The following is a 15,230-nucleotide window of genomic DNA, read 5'->3' as shown; positions in this document are numbered from 1 at the left end:
ATGTCCCAGAATAAAGTTATTTTTTCATTTCATTTCATTTCATAAAATTTTCTACAATTTGATTCTATGAGAGAAGGATTACTAATTTCTTCACCCTTGAGTTACATCAGAAGTGAATGCAGTGGCCCGTTTTCTGGTTCACTTGTGTGGAGGAGATATTGCAATACAAGCTATTTATGAACTTTGGCATGGAATATTTGTAAAAACTTGTAGAAAGATTAAACTTAGTGAGGCTACCCCTAACCAATGATGTGGCTCTACTTCATGCCATGCAAGCCCATCAACCATGTCAACAAAACCATCGCAGACATATTAAAAAATTATCTTTACTGAAAATTTTGTATCTACTTTTGGTTGTTTGGATTATTATCATCTTGTCTTCAATAAAGTTTGTTTGGAAATGAGGAGAAGATGTTTGGGGGTGCGGTCAGCAAAAATACACAAATAAACAAAAAATATTTATTTGTGATGACGTTTCGACCTGAATTTCAGGTCTTCATCAGGGCTGAAAAAAACAAAAAACGGGATAGCAACCATAACTCAGATTAACAAAATTAAAATTAAATAATAATAAACAAACTTGATAACGTATATAACAATAAATTAAGTAGATAGTAGTTAGTCGATATTAATGGAAGATAAAATATAATATTATAGATGTAAGATTTATAAAAAATAAATTATTAAAGGGCCTTTATACACCATTTCATGAATATAAAAGCTACTGTACTTATCTTCTAAAAGTGTAGTAAATGTTGAAGATGCTTCAGCCAGCTACAACTAGATTAATCTAACAAATAGTTTTATTTTGCTAGTTTCCATGACTGGTTATTCTCTCATTTTCACTATATCCTTTTGATAATCGATTGATTTAAAAATCAATTTAGAGCCTTATAAATGGTGGTTCATTGAGTTGTTAGATGATAATGAATAGTAGTCGATTGACTTACAGAATCTCTTTATATTTGTACCTTTCCTTATTCCTATTGAACCATTGCCTTGACAAATCACCATGTCCCAGTTTTCTCACCATGAATTTCTAGATAAGAAATAATTTTTCATAATTTTTTTTAGGTTTATTTTTACTTGTCGTTTGCAGCATATTAATCACAACCTTATTTGTATCATACATTCTCTACTTATTTAAAAAATAAGTGATTCCTCATTTTCTGGATATGAATGGTAATGAAAGTTATGTAATTATTTATTTATTAGTTCCTAATAAATGAAGGAAAAAAACAACATTTATTTAGGTATTTTTTTCTGAAATAAATTGTTGATATTCTATTATTTTCTTTCCATTCCTTTCAAATCCATGATTCTATAATTACATTAATCTTTTTTCAAATTACTATACTTTCAAAGCAATAACTGTTAAAACAGTGATTTCAAGATTTTTTTTTTTACCTATAAAAATTATTTAACTGATTAATTGTGGTTACTGATTTAAAATTATACTAATAATATTTCAGGAGCGGCTGCTGGGAATGTTGCAGAATCAGTAGTTTTAGAAAGGCAATCAGGTTCTACTATGATGTTTGGCGATGGTGCTAAATCTGCATATGCTGGTCACCTCACTTTAAAGTTTACCCCTGATGTCGCCTCTACTGTTCCACACCATAAACACTATTGTTTGGAAGTAGGAGAAAACTGTAGTCCTACTATTGACCATTGTATTATAAGAAGCACTTCAGTTGGTAATTGCATTTCGTTTCAAAAATTGTAATAATTTTAGTTTTTTTATTAAGTAAATAATGTATTATTTTTTTTCTTTATCGTGGTTACGTTTTTTAAAGAACTGTGTCTTTTATTTTATTTAATTGGTTATGTTTTAAGCCACTTTTAGGGCCCTCCAGTTTTGTTTCTTGATTTATAACTTCCTGATAATGGTAGCAGTCAGTGTAGTTCATTACTGCATGTCACTTTTTGTCATTAGATATCATCGGTTTGGCCTGGCTTTTTGGAAAGTTATGCCCCACAGTCTAGTCTGTCTCATCCTTTTCTTTGCCTAAGCATTAACAATGAAAGAACACGGTTTCATTCTTTTATGTACAGATGGGGCACATGATAATTTGTCTTGTGACATGGGTTGGATAGGCCCTGATACCTGGTGATCATTTGGGGTTGGGTATTGTAAACGTTACTCTGTTTCTGGGCCAGACCATCATCCAGGGTGTATCTGCATCTTCACCTCTTTATTAACTTGTAGGTCTGGTTGTCCACCGCCAAAACACTATTTGGTGACATGTTGGCTGTAACATTTTCTGCTATGACACTTTTATGATATTTTCTTAATGTACATGGCAGAGCATGACCACAAACAAATATTGATCAGGTCGATGTGACATACAGAAAATTGTTGTGAGTAAGATCACCTGAACTAACTTTTATAATTGGCTAATATCTTAAATATGGCTGTGAGTATTTAAGCTTGCTTGTAGCTTTATATTTCCATTTATAACATGTGCAGTGTATTCATAATTTCTGTATAAATGGATCACTCTTTTATATAAATCACTTATGTATTGGATAAACAAGCCAAAAGTCTGAGGGAGTGAGCTTTCATTGCTTAATATAATAAAGATCTTTTGACCTCCTTCCCCATTTGCTACTTCTCATAATGTCGGTCCAGTGTCACTTTCACATAGGGCTCGAACCTTTATCTATTATTTTGCGGACTACCCATTGGTTGTCCAAGCTGATTGAAATGCCATCTGCATTTTAGTTCGCATATCGCATACCTTAATCTGTTAATATTTCTTGAAATATCACTTTTCCTCTGTATTAATGATGTTTCTTAATCGTCTGAAACACATAATCAGACTTATAATACCACCATCATATTCTACGAATTACTCAATTCTAAGACTGGTCATCAATGATCTCTTTAAATGAAATTTTGGAACAATAGAATGGAGCTAACTGATGTAGTAGGAGTGAAAATAATCTCAAGAAACATACTATCCACTCCATTTTTTAGTGTCAGGAGGCAGGATTTTTATCATACCTGCAAGTAGTAATACTAGCTTCTACGGCTTTTAGTGTGGCCCTATTTATGAGGGTCATTGGAATGTAAATGAGAAATTTGAGCTGGTAACCCAGTAAGTGATAGTGGTGACTCTAGTTCTGAGTAGAGGGGAGGACCCCTTGGCCTGGCCTCTGTTCTGCAGGTATTTTGAAGAAAGTGCATTTAAAGTGAAGGAAAATTTACAATTCAGTGCTGAAACAGTGTTTATGTGGAAGATGTTAGTGCAATCGTATATTTTCGGTTCACTATTTATTCATGTTAATAAATTTGTAAACATGACCATTGTATTGATTTTTCATTGGTTAAAAAAAAAAAAATTAGTGGTTAATTGACAATTTTAGTCACTTTTTTTTTAATAAAATGGAAAAGGTTGGTAAGAACATATTTTAGAATATTTACTGTATCAAATATTCCAATGTGCGTATTAATGTAACTCTTAAAATTACATTTGATAAAATTGGTTTGACCTACAATAACTGGAGCATTAAATAATTTAATATCAACTAAAAAAAAAAAATAGAGAAAATTTTAAACAAACATAAATCCACTAAACTTTTATTTCCTTTTAATTAATATTTATATTCTTTAAATGAACTAATATATAAGAAAGCTATACAAAGTTATATGTTAGTCTCAACAATCTCTCTTTTTTTTTTATCCTTCTTTCCCCCCGCTGTACCTTAGGGCAACCCTATACCAGCAGTACGTTCCTTTCTGCATAAGGAAGTAGCCTCTGATAGATGATGACTGTGTATATGCAGTTCAAGAGAGCTGTGTCACAATAATTATGCAATTGGTTTGATCTACCTTTTTATAGAGGGTGATGGTAACACCTGTGTACCATTCCTCTGTAATATATCCAAATGTTATGAAGAAGGTCACTTATAACTTTATACAACTCGTTGTCCCCAGCTTTCAAAAGTTATGTAGCTGTACTGTTAGATCTTGGGATTCTTTTGTTTTTTTAGTTTTGGGATTGCATCATTCACTTGATCTTCATGTGGTGGTTCGATAAACTCAAAACCATTGCATAGAACAGAAGTTTCATCTTCCATAGTTGATTGCAATTGTTATAATAATGAAGTTAATTTCATTAATTATAAAACTTCTAAATTATAAAGTTCAAAACAAAAAGTCTGACAACTGAAACTACACTTTTTAAGTTATATTAAAATACAAGTTACTTCGATACTTACTTAACCCTTTGTGTTTCGTTCGATTTAACATTCAATAGTGCAAGCCATTAACCAAAAATCGTTTGGCATGGCCAATCTACCACTTCTGATACCTCTTGTTGATCAGTCATCATCTCTCTGATGTCTTGTTAATTTTTGGCCTGATAGACTTACTTACCTCATTTCAGACACATTTATAGGCTTAGGTGTTAAAGTCCTGTAAAAATATTTTGGTTCATTTTATCTTTTGGTGTAAATGGAGTCAACAGTTGGCTTAAAAGGTTAAAAACTCATAATTTCAAAATACAAATTACAATTTTTAAAAAAATTAATAGCATTTTACCCCTCTAATGTACTTTGTCTTTCTCGCCTCAGTTGGCATTGACTAGTTGGCCCAAATTGATGGGAATTCCTCTCCTGAAGTGGTTGAGCCCGAAGATATATAGATATAACCTAATTTCAGCAAGCTAAGATAGACTCCTCATCAGTTAAGATCCTGAAGTTAAAAGCAATATACTACTAAAATACTCCAAGGTCAAATTCTTGCTGAATAGGTCGGCATAACATTCTGTTTTGTGTCTTGAGCTTTATGACTTTTGTACATCCTGCCTTGCCAGTGACTATCTTCTCCACTCTGGTGATAATCCTGCCATGTCTTTTTAAGTTCTCTTTTCCTATTGAGACAACCTTGCCAACTACTGAAGATCTCAGCAATTCCATAGACTAGTAACTAAAAGGCATTTGTCCCTGATCCTCTGAATTAAAACTTTTTCAGAGCTTCTTCCACAGTCTCTGCTGGTTACAGAGTCTTCAGTTTACAACGTGAGTGGGATTGTTGTAAGATTATCTTCCTTTAGCTGTATTAACCTGGGAAGTCTCAACCAGCTCAGTACTTCCCTCCATTGCGTCACCACCAAAAGTTTAGAAGAACGGCGTTGACATAACAGAGCTGCTCTTTTCATGATTCCATAATCCTTCTGCAGTTAATTCTCCTATTTTTGTAACTCTATTTAAACAAAAACTCCCCATTAATCTTCTCTTTCTAGCCATGGGAGTTACTGTTGTTGCATCAGTCCTAGTTATTTCATACTGGGATTAGGTATTTCATACTTTGATTTTGTACAAACCTATCAAAATGTATCTTAATTCATCTTCTGAAGTTCTTTCATCTCTTCTTTGCTGCTGTACAACGTTTTATGTTCTTCTCCCTCTTTCTGACTGTTGTTTCACTTTAACAACTTTAAGTACTGTGCCTAGGATGTACTATTCCGTTTGTTTTGCCACATTCATTTCTTTTCTGTTGAGAGCTCACTTGTTATGAGTATAGTTTTTGAACACTCATTTTTATCCAATTATCTCATCAGAGTCCCACCAAGTGAATGGAAAGCTGTAATACCACATTTTAAACTTTCTTTTGTTCCTGATCTTATATCAGTGACTTGAATTGATTTTTCTTACAGTTTTTTCTACATTATCTAGTTCATCTTCTTCATGGATATTTTTTTAAATGGGTCCATAACCTAACCAGTTACAAATGTTGCCATAAAATTTCTGAAACTCAATTTTAGGGCATTGGTAATTTTAATATTACTTCTATATCCTGCTCCAATACATGCAGACAGGTTGTCATTGCTTCTCTGTTCAGATTATGAATCTAAAGATTTTTAAACTTTTCTGTTTCGTTGATCTCAGTTTCCAGATCCGCATTTTCAAATCAAATAAGATTGCCTATTTTAGTATGTAAAGAAAAAAATTCTTACCACCTTATCTTTAATTTAATCAAATTAACGAATACTGTGTCATGTGTCTGCTCTCAATTTTCCTTTCCTCAAACTCATTGATGGCATTGATAGCAGTCTTCGTAGCTAAGTTCTTTAACACTTCATTCATTCAAGATGTTCTTGACTTCTTTAGTTTCTGCTATCACAAATTACTTAGCTGTTCTTTCCCCACAAGGGATGTTAGATGTCACTGAGGTCAACATTAGACTTAAAAATTAAGAAGTAAATGACTCAAAAGAGCAAAATGTTTATTTAACTACTCAACCTACAATTATTAAGATCAATATGGTTTTAACTGAACATAAGAAGTTAATTAAGATTGTTTTACAAATCATTTTAGAATCAATTATTCACCTTGAATTATTACCTATTTTTGTTAATAATTAACTAAACAATTTTTAGTTAATATAATTATTATAAACAATATAATAAATTATTATTTATGAATAACAGACTGGCTGGCCATTCCATGCTAAATAGAGTGAAAACCTTTGTACCCAACAAATACTCAATTGTTCCAATCCATCAGGTTTTCACACTTGCAGTCGGTTGGAGTGATAAGATTTTGGAATAGTTGGATAAATCCTTTAGGCTCATAATCTTTAGTTTAATCCCTGAATCAATCATAATCTAAGGAATGTTTCAATGTTCTGAGTATTATATGGGATTAGTTAAGGTGCTTTTATGCATCAGTTTCAACCGAGATTCTTTATCTTTAAGTGGTATTTTGCTTGCTCAAAATGGAAGAGAAAAAAATTCATTTCCGTCATTTAATGATTTTTTATTTCCAAAAATGAAAATCCACTGCACAGGCGGTTAACGAAATTTGCAGTGTGTATGGCGATGATGCCTTAGAAGAAAGCACTGTCCGTAAGTGGTTTGCTCAGTTCAGAACCGGAAATGTTGACTTGGAAGACTAGATGCAAAGCGCTCGGGTTGTCCTTTAACTGTTGATGACCAAATTCAAGCATTGGTCGCATACAACCTTCACTCTACGACACGGGATAATGCAGAAACACTTAACATATCTCATGCAAGTGTCTCAAATCATTTTGGGGCTGCAGGATATGTTTCTCGAAGTGATATGTGGGTTCCTCACAATTTGACGGAAAAGAATTTATTGGAACGCATATCCATTAGCGATTCCCTCCTGAAACACAATGTTAATGATCCATTTTTAAAGAGATTGATAAGTGGGTCCTGTATAATAATATTGTTAGGAAAAAGTCCTGGGGAAAACAAAGTGACCCGTTGTTAACGACTCCAAAAGCAGAATTACATCCAAAAAAGTATGTGCTGGAAAGGTGTCCTTTATATTCCTTCTGTACTCTCCAAAATACTTTTAAGTTATTGGACATTAAAATGTGCCATAATTTATTGTTTTCATAACTTAATGATTTTTGTCTAGTATTTCATTTAAAATTTATTTCATAGAAAATTTGTTTTTCATCAAATTTTACAAAAATGCTTTTTACTGACTTTGGGTTCTAAGATCAAGAATGCTATTCTTAAGGTGTAAATAAATTTAATGAACATTCTTGCATTTTGCTGGGTTTTTTTATCTTCCCTTTTTGAATTTTTCTTTAAGAGAGCCTGTTCCTAATAAATTTTTCAATGGTCTAATTCTTTTTAGTATCATGCTCATCATCAAGATTAAAATTTAACACTTATCCTATGTTATTAGGTCCTTTTGATGATGTATTTGAGTGAGCAATCATAGGTGTTTTTGTTATTTTTCTTCTTTTTTTTTTAGGTGTTGGTATAAAAATAGTTTAATTATTAAAGCTGCAATATCTTCAGAATGTTGTTAGAATCCAATTCATAGTACAAGCCCTATTACTTTTTTTTAGTTGGAGCTGCTGTATGTGTCAGTGGCCAAGGAGCTGCTCCTGTTATAAAGCATTGTGACATAAGCGATTGCGAAAATGTTGGGTTGTATGTCACTGATTATGCGCATGGTACATATGAAGACAATGAAATTTCAAGGAATGCTCTTGCTGGTATTTGGGTTAAGAATTATGCCAACCCTATTATGAGAAGGAATCATATACACCATGGAAGAGATGTTGGAATTTTTACATTTGACAATGGATTGGTTAGTAAATATTTTTTTTTAGCTATGGAAATTTCATTATGTAAAGGCTATATTTGTAATTATAATTAGGGCCCAAATCTTTATTTAAATAAATAATTTCTTTGAAAAAATACATTTTTTTTTCTTCTTTACTTTAAATATAATTAAATATGTTATAATTATAATGTTTTTATTTGTTGGCTCTGATGAAGGCTAGAAATTCTGGCCAAAATTTTAGCACTAATAAATAAATTTTTAAACTTATTTGTGTTATTCTCTGACCACACCCCAACCATCTTCTCATATAAATTATTCACAGTCAACTATATTCTCATCATTATAATTATAATCCTTAAAAAAGTAATGAACAAAGAAGATGAATGGTAATATAATTTTCCAATAAATCTGTTTTAACTAAAATCTGGGCCTACAGATGAAAACAGAAGTTGTTAATAAAATGAATTTGTAATTCCTCTGGGGTTGGATTGTTTAAGTCACTACCTACCTATTGAAACAAATTCATTCCATTACTATCCTTAGTTAGGAATTTTATTATATTATATTTGAATTATTGATATTTAATATTGAATGGAAAGTATCGATATCTGATAACATCAGATGAAAAGTATCAATATTCTTTTCATCAATATACCTGCACTATGACAAAAATAAAAGAAAAGTACGTCATATGTCCCAAAATAGTGGTAGCAGTTGTGTTGGACTCCTGTATTGATACCTATAAAATATTGATTGGTAAGTATCGATACCACAAAACTATCAAATGAAAAATATTAATACTGATATCTTATTTTATTAATTTTATATGATCTACAAAGAAGCTTCTCACAATACTAAGCTGTTCCTAGATAATTGAAAAAGTTTTACTTTTTCCCATGAAATAAAATTATTTATTTGCAGAGTAATCAAATGATCTTTAATATGTATATAAACTTATTGCATTTTATAAAATATTGGTTTTTGTTTATTATAAAATGTTAGTTTAGATCTGCTCCTCATTATCCTCTCCATGTGGCTAGTTCACCTTAACGTTAAGACAGAAGAATTTATCTAGTTAGGATTGTACCAGGTTATTTGACCCTCTGCCTATTATATTTTTTACTCTTTATTCTCAAATTTAATGTAGTTTGTTTTTATCATTAGCTCTACACATTCTTAAATGTAATGAATGAGAAGTTTTGATACTTAAGGTTGAAATAATTTAAAAAATCTACGGAATAAAAGACAGGAGGATAATTTATTAGATCATGGAACCTCAAATTGAACACATAAATTTACCAGCAATAATATGCTAATAATAGTAAATTATAATGATGCTTACAACCATTAAATCAATTATCTATATACTTTCTACATAATGAAGTATTATGACTTCATTATCCATTATAAATTTTCCCTGAAACATTATTGCGCAAATAAGTGAAGTAAATTTCAGGGTTCCTTACTTAATAGGACTGATTTTCCATATTCTGTCTATTTAATAATAGTAATAATAAAGGCTTGACTAACCCAAAGATGGCAATACCACCAATCACTGTCTATATAATGGTGAGAAGATAGATGACCGTGGATAATATATGTGAGGAGAAGATGGTTAGAGGTGCAGTCAGAGAATAACACAAATAAGTTAAAAAAATTATTTATTAGTGCCAATGTTTTGGCCAGAATTTCTAGCCTTCGTCAGGGCTGGCTTGGAAGATGACGGACATCACGCTGTCTGGATACATCTGTCCAGTGATGCCAGTCCAAACCCAAATCTATAAAATCAGTCTTGACACAATTCTCCCTTCTACATTTCAGTCTACCCCTTAAATTTATACCAATCGGTTCAATGTTTATTAATATTTTAAGGATCCATTCGTTACTAAGCCCTTCAACCTTATACACTTACATTATTCACCTCAGTGCTATATAACCTGAATGATACTTACTAGTGTAGTTCCTGCAATTAGGAATTGTGTAGCCTTCTAAATTCTCCATTCAACTCATCCTTTTTCAGGCCGAATATTTCTGCATATGTAAAGTCATGTTTCACATTTACACTTAATGGAGTGTTGTCAGAAAAAAAAATTATCAAACCTAGGAATTTAAAAAACAGTTCTGGTGTTGACAAAGTGAAATCCCGGAGGTTCCAGCATTGGGTTTGAGGGATAAGGTGTGAAATGATTTGAGAAATAGCACTTTTTTCTCAAATTTCTCAGGAATTATGAGGTTTAGAGAAAAACTATGTCTTTTAAAATGAATGTTCATTAAATTTTCTTAATAAAAAATGTAATTAATTTTTTTTTGTTCTAACCCCAACTGTTTCTGAAATATCATTTTAACAAAATAGGTTGAATTTTCATTTTTGTGAAAATTGAGCTTAAATACTTTTAAATTTCTATTAACTTGTTTATTGATTGATTTCTGATTATATAGTTAAATTTGAGGATAAAATGTGATAAGAGTGAAGGGGAAGATTTTATCTTTATTTTGGCATTTACATTGTATAACTCAAAATTTTCCATACTTTTGCTCATGCGGCCACCTTAACTGCACAACATTTGCTCATTTATCCCTACAGCTAATAAATACATTTAATGAGAAAAAATTTCTAAGTTTGTTATACAATATCAATTTACTTTTGGAAAAATGGAAAACATTTTGGTGTGGGATTCGAGTGATTTGTTTATTGAGCGAGTACTAGAGAGATCATGGAAAACTAGTGGTGGCTTGACATCAGGCAGAGGCATGAAGACTTCTACAATGGGCCATTAAATTCCTGCTCCTTCAAGAGTTATGAGATACATCATAGTTGGAGGACATCTCATATGTAACCATTGAAAACAGAAGCCAGAGGCTAAACCTCATTCTAAATTTATTTCACTGAAGTATTCATTCCACTGTAGCCATCAAACACTACAGTTTGCATGCCATAATGACCAAATACCAACACAACAGGCTGTTTGCATACGGTCTGAAAGGAAGTAGTATATTGCTACAAGACAGGATAGTGATGTTCTGTGTTTATGATGTGACTTGCACCACTTTGAGAAATTTGAACTTCGTCTAATTTTTTTTCTACTCAGGCTACATAATAATAAACAGTAAACTGGAACTCTTCCTTATCAAGCCATTTTCATTTGAAAGGGCTGGAGGGTTGCCAGATGTCTTATAATTACATATCTCTTTCAGTTAAGCCTCTATGTTAAATGTGCTGTCATTTGATGGAAGAGATGATGGGGTTAACAGGGATAACATTATTGAACAATGAGATAGATTTACTTGCAGTAGTCAAATATTAAACACAATTTTTGTTTCTAGTGAATATCCTTGAATTGCTTACCTTCAACCTTACTTTTAGCTGCAACTCCTTTATCAAACATTCTGTTACAGTCAACAATATCAGAATCCATTACACCTGCGGAAAGAGAAGCTTTCAGGACTAAAATAAATGTGTTATATTTTTTAAACCGGAATGTTTTTTTAATCTTTTACATCATTACTTCAATGATTGAAGGAAGTGATTGGTATCACATTAAACCATGAGACTATCATAGAAGGCTTCATGCCCCTCCCTTATCATGCAATCATTAGTTTTCAATGATCTCATTTGTACTTTAATTCTTTATTCAAACAGTTTTGCTCCAAACCTCATAAGTCCTGAGATATTTAAGAAAAGTGTCATTATGCAACACTTTCTTCCCTTTCCTCTAAACCCGACACTAGAACCTTTTGGACTTTTCAAGGTGCACCAAGGGGGGGTAGAGTAACAAATATTGTGGAAACATCAAACGTTAATTGTTTTGAATATCCGGATATAAAAATTAATGTCATCAAACCATTTAGATTCCTAGAATACATAGTTTTAAAAGAAATAGTGTCAAGGTCAAATGAATTTTTCCTGTCCTTCTAATCATAATTGTTAGTTTTAGTAAACATCAATATTTACACACACATGCTTCTCTATAAACAAGTCTGCATTGTAACATCACCATGTTTCTCTTGGAATTTGGTCACATTGACATCCCAAGCCCTCAAAAGGTCCTCATAGCTTGTGAAATGCCTCCCTATCAGCCACTTTTTCTCCCGATGGAAATGCGCGAAGTTACAGGGAGCTGAAATCTGGGCTTTAGGAAGGGTGCTTTAACAGTTGTATTCCTGTGTATAAACTTTAAAAGGATGCAAACAATGATCATGATGAAGGAACCATATATCCATTCTTGAATTTGGCTGAAGTTTCAGGAGAGTTTACATCAATTTAGAGAGACGTTCCTCAGTGAACGACTTGCCTGTGTCAGTCTTCTATGTTTCTATCACAGAACCCTGACAATAAAAAATAAAAATTCTTCTTAACAGATCTGGATTATCAGTCACGGACGTATTATCTTCAAGAATCTTAGTTGGGACATCATAGTAGTAATGCCACATTTTATCACTTATCACTTTTTACTACTTTTTACATTAGAGACATTTCCATGGTTGAACTTCTCAGCACTTTAATGCCTGCATCATGAGATGCAATTCACCATCTGAGCTCCAGTCAAGTCTGTGGGGCTTTAAGAGTACAACAAAGCTTCCTGACTTGAAAATGATTTCATAGAATGCTTCAAAGTGCTAGTTTCCGAACAGCATTAATGAAGCTGGACAACCTAATCTTAGAGTATCCTTTCCCAACATTTCCTCTTTCAAACTCCTAGTACTATCTGAATATGAATAGGTTGAATAGACTCTGACAATCTGAATGAATTGGCTCACTTCACAGGTTATAAATTTCCAGGTTGCTCCTGCTCATTCTTCCACTTATAAGAACTTTTCTAATTATTTGGCCAAGAATCTCCTCAAGTATAAAATTTTGCTACACTTGCTTGGTTTTTGACAAGGTCTCCACGATACGTGGCTGTTAGGACTGGGCATATTAGTGTTTTGTTCTCATGATAACCCTAATTGACAAGTGTTTCAACCCATATTAATTGTTGTTTAAATGAATGAAGATAATATTTATTTTGCGACCAAGTCCTCTAAGAACAAAAACAATGAATATAAAAGATTACTTATCGTATAGCTATAGAACAAAAACAATGAATATAAAAGATTACTTATCGTATAGCTATGAATCTCAAATAATCAGATTGTTATTATATAAATTTTATATTTGGTTAGAAAATTGGAATTTAAGGTGAAAAAATAGTTGATATTTGAAGGAAGTTATGGAAGGAGTATTACGGACATAAATAGACAAGAAATTTCAAAAAGAGGAGGAACAGATAAGAAAGTATTTGTTAAAGGAAGCAGCAGATGGAGTATAAATACTAATTGGCTGAGTTTCATATTCAAGGAGTGGATTGGGGAACTCAATGTTGGGAGTTCAGTGATAAGGAAGGCTTATTATTTCTTAGGGATTGGAATAAGAATGAACCATGTATGTATTGCCTTTGGAAAGAGCGATAAAGCCACTTTAAGTTGATGTAGTCAGAAATATGCATGTGTCTGTGAACCCCAAAGAAAAATATGAAGCAGTCATAAGATGTTTTAATTTTCCTTCAAGTTCAAAGTATGTTTTATAGTTTGCTGATATTCTTCTTCTGGTTTCTATCCTCATTTCATTATTATAGGTATCCTAGGACCCCAAGTATTAAATTTGCTGTCTTGTTCAAAGAAGAGGGTACCTAACTGCTCTTTTTCACTTGGTAAGGAGTCAGTCAGATACTATGTACAATTTAGCATAGACTAGAGTGTATTATTTGGACAAATCAAAGCCATTTCTAGTCCGGTTACTGAAATAGTTTGGTTAATTTCATTCTATATGCATGGAATAAATATTTCTGGATGTAAATATTTTTTTATTTAAATAATTTTAAAATGTTAATGGTGTAAGATGTTTAAAGTTGTATAATTAAAATAATTTCAATTTCAGCAATTAAATTTATGGTAAACTGCAAATTCAAATAAATTCTATGTTATTTATTTTGAAACTTTAAATAAGAAATTAAATAGGAAGCTGCAACTCACCAATCATTTTATACGGCTTGTTTTTAGTATTAACAGCAAGTTTGTAGTTTTGATAGTGCTTCCACTGACAAAATATCTACTGGTTTGTTCTTAACTGTGTTGAAAGGCCTTAGATATAATGCTACTATTGGCGAAATATCCTCAGATTAGTTTTAATTATCTTAAGGTCTTTTTCATTTTATTATTGACTGATAAAAAAGTAATAATAGTGTTCGTCTATTTGATCCCGTATCATGATTTATAATTATTTTTTATTTCAGGGCTTTTTTGAGGCAAATGACATTCATAATAATAGAATAGCTGGATTTGAAGTGAAAGCTGGTGCCAATCCAACTGTTGTTCAGTGTGAAATACATCATGGGCAGACGGGTGGTATCTATGTTCACGAAAATGGCCTTGGTCAATTTATTGATAACAGAATCCACTCAAATAATTTTGCTGGAGTTTGGATTACCTCCAACAGTAACCCTACAATTAGACGAAATGAAATATATAATGGCCAGCAAGGTGGAGTATATATATTTGGAGAAGGGCGAGGTCTCATTGAACACAATAACATTTATGGTAAAATTAAATCGTAATCATAATTATTAATTTTTTTTTTGCTAATAAAGGAATTTTAAAGAATATGATTTAAGGCTTTTTTATTTATTTTTTTTAAATTTAAAGCTTTTACATACCATTTGTCTCTTTGCTAAATTATTTACTACCCATCTTTTACGCAATAAGTAATTATAACAAATAATTTAAAGTCATAAGAAATATTTTTTCTAGTTTAACACTGTACATTTCTTATTCTTATTTATTAAAAAAAAAATGTTTCATGGTTATTCATGTTCATTGAAGCGGGGTTTTTAAGTAAATCAAGATAAGCAACATTATCCTTATTCGCAGTTATGTGACAACTGTTTTATAAATGGGTTTCTTTCTGGGCTTGATTCGAAGTGGAACGTACCAAATGGTGTCCCAATACCTCTCTCGGAAAAATATCAGGTAAAAACATTGGTTTAGTTAAACATATGGCCTCCTACTCCACTTCATGTGAAAGAACCATTTTTACATTTATTTCTTAATGTGTGTAATGGAGAGGGAAAGTTGTACTCAATAGGGAAAATACAAAACATTGTTCCTCTCTCTCTCTCTCTCTCTCTCTCTCTCTCTCT

At 31.9% G+C, this 15,230-nt stretch overlaps 1 protein-coding gene across 2 annotated transcripts in view; it reads left to right on the top strand.

Moving 5' to 3' along the window:
- Positions 1–15,230, top strand: part of FBXO11 (F-box protein 11) — a 73,697-nt gene that overhangs the window by 27,739 nt on the left and 30,728 nt on the right. For both annotated transcript variants that reach the window (XR_001344216.2, XM_014431817.3), the window contains exons 5-7: positions 1,473–1,697; positions 7,835–8,079; positions 14,328–14,631. Coding sequence is in view for 1 of the 2 variants with exons in the window: in XM_014431817.3 (XP_014287303.1) it covers positions 1,473–1,697; positions 7,835–8,079; positions 14,328–14,631 (774 nt within the window). In the remaining variant the exon portion in view is untranslated. The remainder of the gene's footprint in view (positions 1–1,472; positions 1,698–7,834; positions 8,080–14,327; positions 14,632–15,230) is intronic.

This window comes from Halyomorpha halys, unplaced genomic scaffold (genome assembly GCF_000696795.3).
Source record: "Halyomorpha halys isolate HHAL.00 unplaced genomic scaffold, Hhal_1.1 Scaffold1008.1, whole genome shotgun sequence".
Classification (NCBI taxonomy): domain Eukaryota; kingdom Metazoa; phylum Arthropoda; class Insecta; order Hemiptera; family Pentatomidae; genus Halyomorpha; species Halyomorpha halys.
Note: the sequence above shows the minus strand (reverse complement) of the source record. Positions and strands in the feature narration are given on the sequence as shown.